Genomic DNA, 17,484 nt, shown 5'->3' on the forward strand with positions numbered 1-17,484 from the left:
CCAGACACCCCTTAACCTCCTTACAGATGATCAAAAGTGAAGATGGTATGAAAATTTGATAGATCCTGGAAGCCTCCATACTGTCTCTATTTTCTGGTTCTCCATAGGATTGTGGCTTTAAGCTCATGTAAAGGTTCTGAATAACTGTCAGGACAACATATGGTTCTGCTTTTGTTCAGCTTATTGCTCATGCTGTAGATAGATACTATGCCTCCATACCAAGGTGTGATGGCTGAAGGGCTTCATTAATGTGTTAAATGATGTGGAATGCTTCAAACACACATTGTGGAGATTGATACTACCAATTCAAAGGTAGCAGTCTCAATTTCAAATCAGAAAGAGAGAAGCTAAATTACCACACAAGTAAAATGTACCAAGGAAATTATAATGTATATATCCACTTGTAATCTTTTGGCCTGGTTCATATCTCACCTTGTTGAAAGAAATAAAATGCTAAGACTTTAATTCTTAGGGTTTTTAATCATACAAGTGAAAGAAGGGGGAGATTCATCGGAGTACATTACTGAAATCTTATCTTTACTATTAGTTGATTTTTGTTATGTTTTAACATTCTGATTCCTTACATTGATGATATAAAATGCCTTCCTTTGCATTCTGAAAAAAATTCATGTAGATTCTTCTGGTGTCTAGTTTACTTCCAGGGTACATGATTTCATGGCAGCATACATTTCTATAGAGACTACAACAATACATGTCCATAGTTACAGCAGATCCAGCTTCACATTTTTTAAAATATATTTAAAAAAATTTTTCAATTACTGTTGACATACAATATCATATTAGTTTCAGGTGTACAACACAGTGATTAGACATTTATATAACTTACAAAGTGATCATTCCAATAAATCCAGTACCCATCTGGCACCATAAGTAGTTATTAAAATACTACTGACTATAGTCCCCATGCTATACTCTACATCCACATGACTATTGTGTAACTATAAATTTGTACCTCTTAATCCCCTTCCTCCTTCACCCATTTCCCCCACAGCCCCAATCTGCAACCATCAAAATGCTCTCTTTATCTATAAGCTTTTTTGTTTTGTTTGTTCATTTATCCTGTTCTCTAGATTCTACATATAGGTGAAATCATATGACATTTGTCTTTCTCTGATTTACTCCACTCAGCACAATGCCCTCTAGGTCCATCCATGTTGTTGCGGATGGCAAGATTTTATTCTTTTTTATGGCTGAGTAATAGTCCATTGTATGTATGTACCACCTCTTCTTTATCCATTTATCCATTGACAGACATCTAGGTTACCTCCACATCTGGGCTATTGTACATGCTGCAATGAACCCATGGATGCACATGTCTCTTCAAAGTAGTGCTTTGGGTTTCTTCAGATAAGTACCCAGAAGTGGGATTTCTGGGTTCTTCTTTGTCTCTTGTTATAGCCTTTCTTTTAAAGTCTATTTTGTCTGATATAATTATCTTTACCCTAGCTTTCATTTTTTTATTTGTTTCCATTTTGATGAAATATCTTTTTCCATATCTTTACTTTCAGTCTGCGTGTGTCTTTCTATCTGAAGTGAATCTCTTGTAAGCAGCATGTGTAAAGGTTTTGTTTCCTTATTCAATTCAGCCAGGGTTGGGGGCAGGGGGCAGTTGGAAAAGGAGAAGAGACCCAAATGTACAAATTGGTAGTTACAAAATAATCATTAAGGTATAAAGTATAGCATAAGGAATATAGTCAATAACTTTGTAACAACTATGTTTGGTGTTAGATGGGTACCAGATTTATCAGAGTGATCACTTCATAAGTCAAATAAATGCCTAATCACCATTTTACTTCCAACTCTTTTTATTCATGACATTTTTAATTTATAAATGTTATAATCAGGAATTTAAAAATTTAACACTAAATGTGGAGAAAAAGGTACAAGGATTTAAAACAATTCAAAAGAAAAATCAGTAGCATGTGAGAACATCTTAAAAGTAGAAGATGAAGCAAAAGTTTCAAGTATTAGAATCTGGTAAACTGGGGGAAATGGTGGTCTTATTAGTAGAAAGGAAAAATAAGGAGAGAAAGTGGTTTGAAGGAGAACATGTTTTAATTTTTCGATAATGGAAATTTTCATTAAATGATCACTCATTCATTTAATAAACATCTGATTGATTACAAGATGCAAGAAGGTATTGGTCTAAGTTCAAGAAATACAAATGTAAACATCAGACAAGGTCCATGCCCTCATGAAATTTACATCCTTCCTAACAACTTAAGATAAAGTTGCAAATAAGAAATTATTACTTTTGTCAGGAGGGGACGTCCAATAAAGGCAGAAACCAAATTGATATATAAATGAGAGAATAAAAGGAGAAGAATTACTTTCTAAAAATTCTAATTTCATATTGAGAATTTGGAGAAAAATAGAATGAAATTTTGAAGAGTCAATCTGTAATGCACACATACACTTATGAGTGTCTTGTTATTGCACTATTTTATCTTCCTCTAAGATAAAGAAAAACATATGCAACATAAAGGACAAAGAAAAAGAGGCAAGAGAGTGCTTGTTAAAGATGCTAGAAGGTGAGGAGGTTTGCTTGAGAGCATATTCTTTAAAGAATCAGGAATCAATGGGAGGTAGGGAATACAGAGGGGGGAAATTAGATTTAAAGAAGGTGGGAAGTGCATTTTATTTTCCCTCCTAAACTTTATGGTCTTAATAAGTTAGGAGAGTATAAGAGAAAAAACACACTCCTCTCCTCTCAATACTCTACTCACAGAACATTTCACTTTTGGCACTAAATGTGTGGCGATTTTCCTAACACCAAACAATTCTGCAACACTATCCAGATGTCCTACAACTCAATTCAGGTCTTACTCTAAAAGTTAGCATCAAATCCCACAGATTAAGTTCTCAGTTCAACCAGACACCCCTTAACCTCCTTACAGATGCCAATCTCAAGTTTAGATTGTGTTTTTGACTCACCAACTGAAAAAATACTCAGGCAATTGATTGGATTAAACATGGCAGCATGAGAGATGTTCCCAGATCTTTCCCCTTGAAACAATAAGCTGAACACCTAAAACTCAACAAAAAACACCCAAACTGTACATCAGCATGTCTGAGCGTGGGATCTATGAATAAGAGCTACTATAGGTCATAACTCTGGGTGTCAGGCGGTGGACTGGAATAAACGAAGAAGCTGACTCTCCCAGCCAAAGCTCCCTGTAGGAGGACAGGGAGGGGAGAAGGTACAGAGAGTTCCCTGAACAGACCTGCCTGGGAAACCCGTGAGCTCCATGTGGCCAGCAGCAGTGCCCAATCATCAGGACAGAAGGCAGAGAAACAGGGATGGCAGAAAAGCAGGGATAGCAGGGAAACAACAATTGATTTTTACCAGCTGTGGTTGCATAACTGAGGCTGAGCTGCAGTCTCCCAATCCAGAGGGTCCCTCCCCCTATACCCTTCAAGACTGAACGCCATGGAGCCCCAGGGGAATCTAAGCAAACACTGCTGAGACTGTCACTAACACTGACAGGAACCAAGACTGAAGGTAGTAAGAATGGTTAAATATCTATAAGGAAAAAAAAGACTTTATTAACACTTTATAAAAAGCAGACATCAGAGAGGCTTAGACGCCACCTACTGGAAACTGGAAACCAAAAGAAAAACACCTTATTTGCAACAGGCTAGGGACCATTATATAATAAATCTTCTTTCTGGGGAAACAAAAAAAAGCATTTACTTCCATTAATGCCCAGGCAAAGAAATAGTCCATTAAACACCATGAACAACCAAGGTGACAAAGCACCTCAGAAATAAAAGAGAAAAATCTCCAGAAAATAAGTTAACAGACATAGAAATATGTGACTTAAATGACAGAATTCAGGATGGTACCTCTGAAAAAAACTCAATGAGATTCGAAATGAATCCTATGAACAATATCAGGAATTGAAAAAATAATTAGATGAGCAGAATGAGTTCTTTAGCAAGGAGATTGAAATCCTCAAAAAGAACCAAATAGACCTTCTGGAGATAAAGAACACACTGCAAGAGTTGAAAAATGAAATAACAAGCTTGGGAAATAGAGTCAACCAAATGAAGGAAAGGACCAGTGATATTGAAGACAGAAATCTAGAAATAAATCAGAAGGAAGAAGAAACCGAAGAATGAAAAATAATGAAAAGAGAAATACAAGAACTAGCTGATACCATCAGGAGAGGAAACATAAGAATAATGGGAATTCTTGATGGAGAAGAAAAAGAACAGGGATTAGAAAGCATTTTCAGACAAATAGTGGATAAGAATTTCCCAAATCTAAGGAATGAGCTGGAGCTTGGAATTCAAGAAGTCAACAGAACACTCAAATATCTCAACCCAAAAAGGCCTTCACCAAGACACATCATATAAAAATTATCAAAAATTAATGACAAAGGCAGAATTCTCAAGGCAGCCAAGGAAAAGAAGACGGTAACCTATAAAGGAAAATCCATTAGATTATTGTTGGACTTCTCAGCACAAACCTTATGAGCCAGAAAGGAGTGGAATCAGATACTCAAACTATTAAATGAAAGGAACTACCAGCCAAGAACAATGTATCCAGCTAAACTCTCCTTTAGATATGAAGAAGAAATTAAGACCTTTCCAGACATACAAAAATTGAGGGAATTCTCCACTACGAGGCCTGCACTACAGGAAATTGTGAAAGAGATCAACTCACCTAAAACAAAATGACAAAAAAATACATAACTATGAGTAGGACAACTAGCAGGCAGATAAAAGCAGAGTAGTGCAACCCTTATTTTAAAAAGAGTATTTTAAGCTTAAATAATAAGAAGAGATTTCTTATTGCAATGTAGTAATGAATGTTCAGCATACATATGGACAAATTGACACAACAATAGAAAAGAGGAGGATTCAGATCCATATTTGCAAGGAAATGGAGAGAAGACACACGCAGAAGAAAAAGGACAACTGTATATATATACAACTATCCTTTCCATACTCATAATGGTAACCACAGGCCAAAGATTTAGAACTGAAGTATATAACATAAAACAAGAAGGACCAGAGAGAAAACCCACAAAAACCAATTAAAATAAAGAAAACAGAAACACAAGGACAAGGAAGCAATGGAAACACCGAGCTACCAGAAAGCAAAAGAAAATGGCTATAAGAAGACCTCATATTTCGATAATCATGCTAAATGTAAATGGACTGAACTCACCAATAAAAAGGCACAGAGTTGCACAATGGATCAAAAAACAAAACCCAATCATATGCTGCCTCCAGGAGACACAACTCAGTTCCAAAGACAAAATAGACTCAAAGTGAAAGGGTGGAAAATGATATTTCAAGCAAATGGTATGAAGAGAAAAGCAGGAGTAGCAGTACTAATATCAGACAAAATAGACTTCAAAATCAAAAAGATAATACCGAGAGACACTTCATAATGATAAAGGGAATCACGCACCAAGAAGAAATAACACTTGTTAATATCTATGCTCTCAATCAGGGAGTCTCAAAATATGTAAAACAATTACTAACGGAACTAAAGGGAGAAACAGACAAAAACATTATCATAGTAGGAGAATTATATCCCATTGTCAGATATGGACTGATCATCCAAACAGAAAATCAATAAGGAGATAACATCCTTAAATGATACATTAGACCAACTGGACATAATTGACACTTACGGAGCCTTCCATTCTACATCCTTAAATGATACATTAGACCAACTGGACATAATTGACACTTACAGAGCCTTCCATTCCACATTCTTCTCTTAGTGCACGTGGAACATTCTCAAGAATTGACCACATGCTGGGACACAAACATAGCCTCAACAAGTATAAGAGGGTTTAAATCATATCAACCATATTTTCTGATCATAATGCTTTGAAACTAGAGATCAACTGTAAAAAGAAAGCAGAAAGAACCACAAATAAATAGAAATTAAACAATATCATACTGAGGAATAACTGGATCAGAGAAGCAATAATAAGAGAAATCAAGAGATACATAGAAATGAATGATAATGATAGAAAACATATTAAAACTTTTGGGACATGGAAAAAGTGGTCATAAAAGGAAAGTTCATATCATTACAGGCCTATCTCCAAAAACAAGAAGAAGCCCAAATAAACAACCTAACGCTTCATTTTAAAAAACTAGAAAAGGAAGAACAAATAAAGCCTAAAGTCAACAGAAGGAAAGAAATAATCAAAATTAGAACAGAAATAAATGAAATTGAAAACAACAGCAACAACAAAAAAAATAGAAAAAATAAATGCAACAAAGAACTGGTTCTTTGAGAAGATTAATAAAATAGACAAACTCCTGGCTAGACTCACAAATTAAAAAGAGAAAGGACACAAATAAACAAAATCAGGGATGAAAGAGGGGAAATTACGACAGACACTGCAGAAATACAAAGGATCATACAAAAATACTATGAAAAAGTATATAACACAAAATTCGATAACTTAGAAGAAATGGACTAGTAATTAGAAAAATACAACCTTCCTAGACTGAATCAAGAAGAACTGGAAAATCTAAATAGAACGATCAGCAGTATGGAAATGGAAACAATCATCAAAAACCTATCAAAAAGTAAAAGTCCAGGACCAGATGGCTTCACTAGTGAATTTTACCAAACATTCAAAGAAGTTTTAATACCTAGTCTCCTCAAATTCTTCCAAAAAATTGAAGAAGAGGCAATACTTTCTAACTCATTTTATGAGGCCAATAATACTCTGATACTGAAACCTGGTAAGGATAACACACAAAAAAGAAAACTACAGACCAATATCTCTCATGAACGCAGATGCAAAAATCCTAAACAAGATACCAGCGAACCGAATACAGCAACATATTAACAAGATTATACACCACAATCAAGTGGTTTTCATCCCAGGGGCACAGGGATCGTTCGACATATGCAAATCGATTAATATGATAAACCACATAACAAATTAAAAAGTAAAGATCATATGATCATATCAATAGATGCCTTCAACAAGATACAGCATCCATTTATGATCAAAACACTTAACAAAATCTGTATAGAAGGAAAGTACCTTAACATAATAAATGCCATATATGACAAACCCTCTACCAATATTAAACTTAATGGTGAAAAACTAAAAACTTTCCCTCTAAGATCAGGAACAAAGTAAGGCTGTCCACTATCGCCACTCTAATTCAGTATGACATCGGAGGTTCTAGTGAGTGCAATCAGACAACAGAAAGATATAAAAGGCATCCACATAGGAAATGAAGAAGTCAAACTGTCAGTATTTGCTGATGACATGATTCTCTATATAGAAAACCCTAAAGACTCCACAAGAATGCTACTAGAAACAATAAGCAAATATAGCAAAGTCTCTGGATACAAAATCAATGTTCAAAAATCTATAGCATTCTTATACTCTAATAACGAAGTGTCAAGAGAAAAAAAGTGGAAAAAATAACTCCTTTTGCAATTGCAATAAAAAAATCTAATAATAAATCTAATGAAACATGTGAAGGACCTATATAATGAAAACTATAAGACCCTACTAAAAGAAATTGAAGAAGATACAAAGAAATGGAAAGATGTTTTGTGTTCTTGGATTGGAAGAATCAACATAGTTAAAATGACCTTATTACCTAAAGCATGATACAGATTTAATGCAATCCTCATCAAAATCCCATAGGCTTTTTTAAAAGAAATAGAACAAAAAATCATCAGGCTTGTATGGAAGCACAAAAGACCCCGAATTGCCAAAGCCATCCTGAGAAAAAAGAATGAGGCTGGAGGCATCACTCTGCCCAAATTCAAATTATACTACAAAGTAACAATAATCAAAATAGCATGGTATTGGCAGAAAAATAGACACACAGACTAGTGGAACAAAATTGAGAGTCTAGAAATACACTCATATTTATATGGGCAAATATTTTTTGACAAAAATTTCAAAAAAATACAGTGGAGGAAGGAAAGTCTCTTCAATAAATGGTGCTGGGAAAACTGGGAAGCCACATACAAAAGAATGAAATTAGACTGTTTTCTATCACCACACACCAAAATGAACTCAAAATAGATTAAGGATCAGAGTATAAGACCTGAAACAATAAAACGCACAGAAGAAAACATAGGAACTAAACTCAAGGACCTTGGACTTAAAGAGGATTTTATGAATTTGACCTCAAAGGCAAGGGACGTAAGAGCAAAATTAAACGAATAGGACTACATCAAATTAAAATCTTCTGCTCAGCAAAAAAAAACATCAACAAGGTAAAGAGACAACCATCCCAATGTGAAAATATATTTGCAAGCAACACCTCCGATAAGGGCCTAATATAAAAATTATACAAAGATATCATATGACTCAATTATAATAAGAGAACAAATAATCCAATCAAAAAATGGGCAGGGGACCTGAACAGACATTTCTTCTTAGAGGACATACAAATGGCCTACAAACATATGATAAGATGATTAACATCACTAGCTATTAGGGAAAAGCAAATCAAAACCACAATGAGATACCATCTCACACCTGTTAGACTAGCTATAATCAACAGGACAAGTAATAACAAACGTTGGAGAGGATATAGAGAAATAGGAACCCTCATACGCTGCAGGTGGGACTGCAAATTGGTATGGCTACTATGGAAAGCAGTATAGAAGTTCCTCAAAGAACTAAGAATTGACCTACCATACAATCCAGCAATCCCTCTACTGGGTATTTACCCCAAAGACTTAAAAACTCATAGTCGAAAAGATATTTGCACACCCATGTTCATAGCAGCATTATTCTCATTAGCCAGGACATGGAAGCAACCGAAGTGTCCTATGATAGATGATTGGCTAAAGAAGCTGTGGTACATATATAGAATGGAAAATTATTCAGCCATAAGAAGAGATGAAATACTGACATTTGCGACAACATGATGGACCTTGAAATAGTCACACTAAGCGAAATAATCCAGGCAGAAAAGGTTGAAAATCACATGATATCACATATGTGGAATATAAACCTAAAAGCAACAAATGAACAGGACAGAGACTCATGAACATGGACAATGGACTGACTAGTGGTTACAGAAGGGAGTGGGGAGGAGAGAGGAGGGAAATACAAAAATAAAATGTTAAAAAAATTATGTATATATAGTATGAAAAAAATAAACTGGTTAAAAAAACCCAAAACAAAACAAAACCTCAGGCCCTTCTGAAATAAACTTCAAATTACTCCATCAAGTAAAAATTCCCAAGCTGAAGGTGCAAGAACCATGGGATTGAAAAAAGAAATACAAAATTATAAATATCAATTATATCCTTATAACCAGTAATAGAAATGAAAATTGTAGCTACTAGGCATATTTTTTCCTTGCTTGTTATATTTGAATTTTCACATTTTAAATATATTTTTTACCATCTTTTCTGTTAAAAAAAAAAAAAAAGGAGATGCCACAACCTCCTCCTTAGGTTCAATTAATTTGCTAGAGCACTTCTCAGAACTCAGGAAAACATTTTACTTACTAAATCACCAGTTTGTTATATTATCAAATGATACAACTTAGTAAAACCAGATGGAAAAGATGCAAATGTCAGGGTGGGGGACAAGGGGTATAGAGGTTCTATGCTTACTCTAGGTGTGTCATCTACCCACACCTGTATGTGTTTACCAACCCAGAAGATCTCTGAACCACCTCCTCTGAGTTTTCAAAGAAGCTTCATTAGATAGGCATGATTGATTAAATCATTGACCATAGATAATTGAACTCTATCTCAGCCTCTCTCACTTCCTGGAACAGGTGGAGAGTAGGTGTACTGAAAATTCCAACCCTCTAATCACAAGGTTCGGTTATATTGGCAACCAGCCCCTATCCTTAGGAGATTTCCAAATGTCAATTTACTAACATAGACTCAGGTGCGGTTTAAAGGGGTTGTTATGAATAACAAAATATACCTTTATTCCTCTTATCACCTAGAAAATTCAAAGGGTTTTAGGAGCTCTATGCCATAAACTGGGACCAACACCAAATATATATTTCTTATTATAAATCACAGTATCACCGAGGGAAAATCATCTGTGAAGAATGGAGTAAAGAATGAGATTGAGTTTGGGTAAGAATGGGGATGACAAGGAATATCTTTTGCAGAATACCCCTAAGAAACCCTGTGATATATGACTAAGAAGGAAGGACCAAGTTTATTGTGGATGGCATAGGTTATAGTAGATTTCCCCATTAAAGCTCCTCTCTGTCTCCAAGGCAGCATTTATTTTCGTAGCTACATGCATGAATCACAGAATGGCAGACAGAATAGGAGAATAGAAGCTGAAAGTGCGTTGGAGTTGGGAGACTTTAGTGGAAGTTTGATCTCTTGATGAAACATTGTAAAAACTTCTCAAATGTCAGTTTCTTCAGCTATAAAATAGGGTTGGGGGTGGACTTCAAAATTTAAAGCCTGTGAATTCTATTTTAGTGACCCCTATTCTAGTCTGAGATTATTATATATTACAGGATAGTGGGGGAAAAGGCAGATTTTATGATGAAGGTTGAGAATAAACTGAGACAGATATTGCACTAATGTTCCAAAATGATGGTTTCTGGAACTAAAAGGTAAATATACTCATTCAAGGAAGAAAACACAAAGTAGCAATTTATACCAAGTTATAACTTTGCAGATTTGTTTTGCAACCTGCAATTCTTTCTGTACATGTTTGATGAATTCACGTATACAATCTTTATGTGGAGGCCATGCTTTTTATCTCACTGACATACTTTGTGAAAATATTGAGAGCTGAGAACTAACATCCGAATTTACAGCATAATCCATACAATTTAGAAGGTGCCTTATCATGTGGTCATCATATAGCTTTTACAACATAATCAAGAGAAATAGCAACAAACTCAATCTCACAAACTAAATTAAAAGGGACACATTCACGTTTCCCCTTTATGTCCATGTCAAAGATAGAGAGACTGGGAGAAATTTAAGTAACATGACATCAAAGCTGTCACGGCCATATCTTTCTAGTAGTATGGAGCTCATTTTTCAAAGCTACCCGTCCATTAACTCTCACAAGAACAAAAATAAAGCAAAACAAAGAAACGCTCTCTGGAGAAATGCATTGCTTCTAACCTTGTTTATACATCTTACTGTGGGGATTTGAAGATGGAACAAAGACCTCTACCTCCCCAGGCACACAAAATAATACATGTACCCTGAAATAAATATACAAAATGCCTAGTGGTGCATATTGTAGATAAATTTGTGATTTAAAAAAAATGAGAATGGGTTTAGGGAGAGTAACTGATATCATCCCTGTTGAATCCTGTCTTGCCCTGTGATTTGTAACTGGGAGGGCCAAAGCATCATCCCCATTTATTTTTTAATGTCTTGGCCTGCTCTTGGTTGCCACTTTACCTAGGTTCATTCACTGTACACATCTGAACCTATTAGTTTTCTGATAAATGTACTATCAGAAAGCCAAAGGTCGATGATAAGATAGAAAATAAGGAGCTCTTGCTTGTTTTTATATGTTTCTGTTTTACTTGGGAGATAATCATAAAACCGATTGATGCTCTCATTTTTTTAAAAAAGAGTAAATCAGCATGAAATATAGGATTTGGGAAAGCCATTTGCCACACAATTATAATTTCTTAAATTCTTATGTTCACTGAATATGAGAAGCTACAATTATGTGATACATAGCAATAGCATTACTCTTTTTTCTTCTCCTTTCATGAAAGATAGGTAAGTAAACTTAAGTTAGAAACGTTTAAATATTATTAGTAACAGAATTTAAATATCATTAACTGAAGTAAAGCAAAAGTCTAGTTGGTCTGGAATTTAGCTTCAAGTGGGACAAATTACAGATTCAGGAAGCAAAATTAAATGATACTTCAGTTCATTTCATTTAAAAGTCATGTCTTTTTCACAAATAAAGCTTATTTATTATCATGAGACCACTAAAAGTGTAAAATTTGCATAAATATAGAGAGTAAAAGCAAAGTGGAAACAAGAGAGGGGTTTGGAATCAAAGAGAGAAGCATTTGGGCATGGACAATGCCAAGGGTTATATTCAAAATATCTATCAACCTGCATGTCAAGGACATAGACCCCTCAAGAGGAAGAAGTTCCTAGAAGCCTCTTTTATGCCAGATTTCTCCTTTTGGTTTCTGGATTATGAGGGAGAGGGGAAGGAATGGACCTCAGATATTGGGTTTTGGATACTATTAGGGTACTTGAGGAATTAACCAGAACAGATGCATTTCCATATTAACCTGCAGAAGTAGAACTACTTCTCACTAGAATAGTAGTGCAGAATTTTAATAAGCATCAGTCATACTGGTATAGATTTGCTGGACATTAGCAAGTCTAATATTAATAATTGTGCACCCTTAGTTGCTTACCTAACCTTATTGAGTCAGCCAAGTGAGAGAAAGAAAAGTGGTAAGTATTTTTGGCTAGTCATTTGGCTGCTTCATAACTTCTTCCAGTTGATAGGAGTATTTAGTCACCTCTCCACTTCCTTTTCCTGAGACATTCAGTATATATATCCTCAGAGCAAAGGGCAAGTCCCACCAGAGAGCAGAGGAACTTTCACGATTTATGCCAAATGCAGAGAAATGCATTTACACTCAATCCTGATTTCCAGCTAAGGGGTAAACCCATCTGGGAACAGATTCAAGAATCTGTAGTTCTAGTTGAAACATTATCAGGGAGCATTATCTTGTCTCTTCCTTTTCCTCCTTTCTGGCTCCAATGTTTATTTGTTTGGGTATAAATGATACAATGATATCTCTGAATTGAACTGTTTAGAATGTATCCTTAATCATGATATCTTATAGCAACAATTATAAACATCTATCAGCTTAACTTTGCACAAGCTCTGTTCATACCAAAAACTGCTTATTACTCATTGATCACAGTTGTCAACATTGAATAAATGATTGTTTTACCTCAAAGGAGTGTCACTGGTATGTGTCTGTATGCTCTGTAAAGTATAACACTTCTATATGATTGAGAGAATTGCAACTAAAATCCCATAAAAAATTTTGAACACCACACTTAAAAATATATATATAGAAAAAAATCACAGGAATTATCAGAGAACTAGAAAACACATAGAGGATTTAATGAGTGATTGAAAGAACAAGATGTACTAACAATAAAGAAAAGAAAATGTTGTGGATGTATGATAAAGAAAGGTGAGCAGTTCGTTTGCTTTTTAAATTTTTTCATTCCATATTAAAGGGAATTGCTTACAACCTGCCAAAGAAGCATTTTTTTTTTTTTTTTTAGGTTAGGAAAAGATTATCAGTGGAAAAGATAGTGATAAAATCACCTAACAATTTACCCCAGAAAATTTTTAAGATTAGTATTTCTAAATGTTCTCCCGCAAGAGCTCTTTTCACTATGCTTCTCCACAAATTTTATACTTTGGATTTTTAAATACAAAGTATAGCCACTAAATAAAAATGTTTTCTTCTTTATTTTTAATTATTCAGATAATTATAACTTTCTGAGCTATAATATTCAGAGCATCAGACAATCAAAAGAAAAACTGAATAACTATCAAAAAATCTGATATAATTGTAACTAAAGTAAAGCTATTTCTAATTTCGAATATCCTACATAAACTTTTCGCAGTTGTTTCAATGTCTGTTAAGTTCTTTGAACTACGAAAATATTTCAAGGACACTCACAAATGTTATCTCTAGAGACTCAAATATTTAAAGGTTCCAAATTGGAAAGCAATAGATTAAATTAGTTTAGAATCATCTAACAAATATGATTCATCCTCACTTCAACAATTAAATTGAGTTATTTAATGTAACATAACTATCTAAAAATGATAGAAGAGAAAATCCTGGAGGCCTTTCAATTTTTTTTCCCCTTCCTTTTTTTCACTTTCTCTGGCAAAACTGTTACTTAACTCTGAGATGGCAGGAATAAGAAGAATACAGCATGTACTTACCAGCCTGATTAGTTGTGATGCTGACTGCAGCAAACTGTCTTGGTGGTGAGCTCAGCTCTGACACCCCATTAATGGCATCAATCTCAAAGGTATAGTTAGTGTGTGCCAGCAGGTCTGTCACTGTCACTGTGGTGTTGGTGAGTCCAAACTGTCGAGGGAGGAAGCGAACATTTGGGCTGCATGGCTCACAGTGTTTTACATTCCACCCACATTTTTTACATATGATGTTGAAGGTAACATCTTTCCGGCCTCCTGTGTCCAGGGGCCAACTCCAGTCCAAGATAACTGAGGTCTCATTTATATTAGAGATAACGTTCCTTGGTGCAGATGGAGGTCCTGCAAAGTAGTTCAACAAAGATTAATGAGCTTCACTTCTGGTTTCTACTACAAGGGAAATAGATAATTTACAATGGAACTGAAAGAGGTAAATAACCATCTTGTCTTTATTATATACTTTTAATTTGTCCTTAGAGGATCCATGAGATTACAGACACATGGATTCAAGAGCACTGTTCTGTTGAAGCTGTAAGTGGGAGAGTTACTACTCAAGGTTGAAGATGCATTCAGAAAGTCCAACAGAGGAATTCACCACTAAATTCAATGCTCTGGTGAATAGTTATGAAAACTTCAGTATTAGTTTTATAAATCTTAGTCCTTTTTCCCTATGACCTATGACCAACATATAACAAGAGGGAATAGAAATGTAAAAACACAAATCCCATGCCTATAATCTCCCTATCCTGTCAAATATAATGAAAAATCTAAAAGAAGACAGAAAATTTTCTTTCTTTCTGGGGTCTTATTGCAGGAAGTGTTTTAAAAGTAATTAATTTACTGTGATAAATGTTGCATTTGTGTTGAGCCAAGCATGGACAGTGAAGCAGAGAAGACTTTCAGTTTGCACATGGGTAACACAAGGAAATGGGCCAAATGCTAAAAAAAAAAAAGCACGGTAACAAAAAGAAAAAAACAAAATAAAACAAACATGGAGGCATGGGTTGCAGCAAAACTACTCACGGGTACAAGCCATGGATGGAGGGTCTTTGTCTGCTCGGAAGTAATTATTCTCACACCTGCAGTTCACTGAACCATCGTCATGAGTAGAACTGTGAGGTGGGCACTTGGTGCACTTCGTATTGCCATCTGAAGCCTTGTAGAAACCCGGTTGACAAGCTATGAACAAAATGACTCTTTTAAAATTCTGTGATCATTTTGAAAATGTAGTTTTGAAAATATGTAAAACACATTTCAGGATCTTAGGACATGCATTCACTATGAATATAAATCCATTTTTCCTTCCAGTATTTACAGAAGCAAATAATGTGATCCAGTGTAATTTTTTCACATATACATTTGAATTTGCACCAAATGTTAAAGAAAAAAAACCCCACAAAATTTAGATTATTTTGGCACTAGAGTGTGATGAAATTCCCAGTTCATGTTTTCACAGCTTTACTTGGCATTGGAATATTTGTGGAGAAAATAAAGCAAAGCCATGTCATCGTGTAGCCATTCCCTTTTCAAACATCATTTAAACATGATGCAATGTGTACACTATCTGCACTGCAGTTAACACTATATTACTTGCTCACTTGTTTTCTAATTGGTTTCTGTGCGTACAAGTCTATTCCTACAAATCATAAGCAACTATAGGAAGATATCGTGGCTTTGTCTATATTCTAAGATTCTTGATACATGGTTCTCATGAGCTACAATTTATTTTCTGCCTTGACAGTATCATTACTCTACTTTTATGGTAATGGACTAAAATAGAGATTGCAATATATTTTCTTGTCTGTATATTAAATATAAAAGGAGATATAATTTATATCTAAAACATTTGTTAACTGTTATTACATTCAAAGTTTTTAAAATAACTCAATAACTCTGTTATCTTCATACTTTCTGGGCATATCTCTGAATGATGTGGTTTTTAAGCTCAATGAACTGGTTTCCAATATTCATTTTAGCTGTCTCTATTATGTGATTTTCATTTAACCTGATATAAAATTCAAAATGCTATACTGTTTCATTTGATCCATTTTCATAGTTACATTGAAATCTGTAATCATTGTGAAAATCCTAATGAGAAATCTCTTGACAGTCCTTTAAGAAATAAATTCGGGGTCTAAATTTTTAGTTTCCTCTAGAATATCTTTGGAAGTGAATAATATCTTGAATCTCTAAAACTCAATGTCAGTGCTGCACTGAGATTTGATGACTTAAAGCACTTACACATAGAATAATCCCTGTAGATTATATTTAGCATTGAATTCCAGAATTTTCTTATATTAACTTTACACTGTGAATAACAAATTATTTACTTTCAAGTAAAACTTGGGTGGACAAATGTTAATTTTAACAATCATTAAATGCATTTTGAAAGATAACACACTATGTTCATAATAACATATCTTCCTACTACATATATTTTGAGAAACACACTGCTAAGGGAAATACGCTGCTAAGACAAACAGAATGACTGAAAATGATAGTAATTATTAATTTAGTTTTCTTGTTTTCTAGTTTCTACTAAGAATGGCTGCTCTAGGATGATGTTATATTATATTGAACAACTTTTGGTGCCACACTGAGAGCCACTCAAATAAATTCTATTGCCCTAACCAAACATAGATTAGGATTATAAACTTTTGAACATTGTCTATAAACATTGGTTAGCAGCTTCATCTCATATCTCCTGTTATATTGCCATGGAGGAAATTATATAAAGTATAAACTATGTACTTAACTTCTGGTTTTGATTTAGCTCATCATTGAAGTGCCTTTAAAGAGGATATCATTGCTCGGTGTTTCAAGATTAAGTTGCAGTGTTCCAATGTATTTTGTTATTTTGTTTGCTTCTGAGTTTATCTGTGTGTCTTTATCTGGGGCTTTTATGAGCTTTATATTTAGCATAAAGATATTCACTAAACAATCACTTTTTGTTACTCTTATCAGTAGCTATATTATATGATACTTAAAAGATAAGACAGTCAGTCATATATTCACTTTTGAGCTACAGCACTACAGCACAGGACTTCTGATAGGAACTTGAAAGCAGGTATAGTTAATAAATCTACAAGTTAAGAACGTTAATTTAAACTAGTAACTAACTTTATCTAATTATGACTATATAATCTTAGAGACGATAATAGTAAAAGATACGTAAGCACATATACATGCAGTTTAATAAAAATTTGTCAATCATCTACTCTTGTTCAGTTTCTTTGATAGCTTTAAAGATACAAATGTCCTTAATTCTGTCCATCTCAAAAGGGCCCTTGCAATCAAAAAACAGGCGACAGACATTTAACACAGGCCACATGAAGCAAGCACTCCATTCTGATTGAGCTATTGGAAGAGACTACACAGAAAAAATATTGTTTGAGAAAGATTGTAAACAGATAGAAGGAGCTGGCCTGTAAGAAGCATAATTAAACACACAAATAGACTGATATGGAAAGACAAACTGTTAAGCAGGAGAATGTGGTAGTATTGTTGGTTATATACTCAACATCTGAATGCTGCTTTCTGC

The 17,484-nt window shown here is 34.4% G+C and overlaps 1 protein-coding gene across 2 annotated transcripts in view; it reads right to left on the reverse strand.

The window, feature by feature from the left end:
* Nucleotides 1-17,484, reverse strand: part of EPHA3 (EPH receptor A3) — a 338,669-nt gene that overhangs the window by 126,005 nt on the left and 195,180 nt on the right. For both annotated transcript variants that reach the window (XM_011356405.1, XM_011356406.1), the window contains exons 4-5: nt 14,967-15,122; nt 13,950-14,285 (exon numbers count right to left, since the gene is read on the reverse strand). In XM_011356405.1, coding sequence (XP_011354707.1) covers nt 13,950-14,285; nt 14,967-15,122 — 492 coding nt within the window. The remainder of the gene's footprint in view (nt 1-13,949; nt 14,286-14,966; nt 15,123-17,484) is intronic.

Source organism: Pteropus vampyrus, unplaced genomic scaffold (assembly GCF_000151845.1).
Source record: "Pteropus vampyrus isolate Shadow unplaced genomic scaffold, Pvam_2.0 Scaffold26, whole genome shotgun sequence".
Lineage (NCBI taxonomy): Eukaryota > Metazoa > Chordata > Mammalia > Chiroptera > Pteropodidae > Pteropus > Pteropus vampyrus.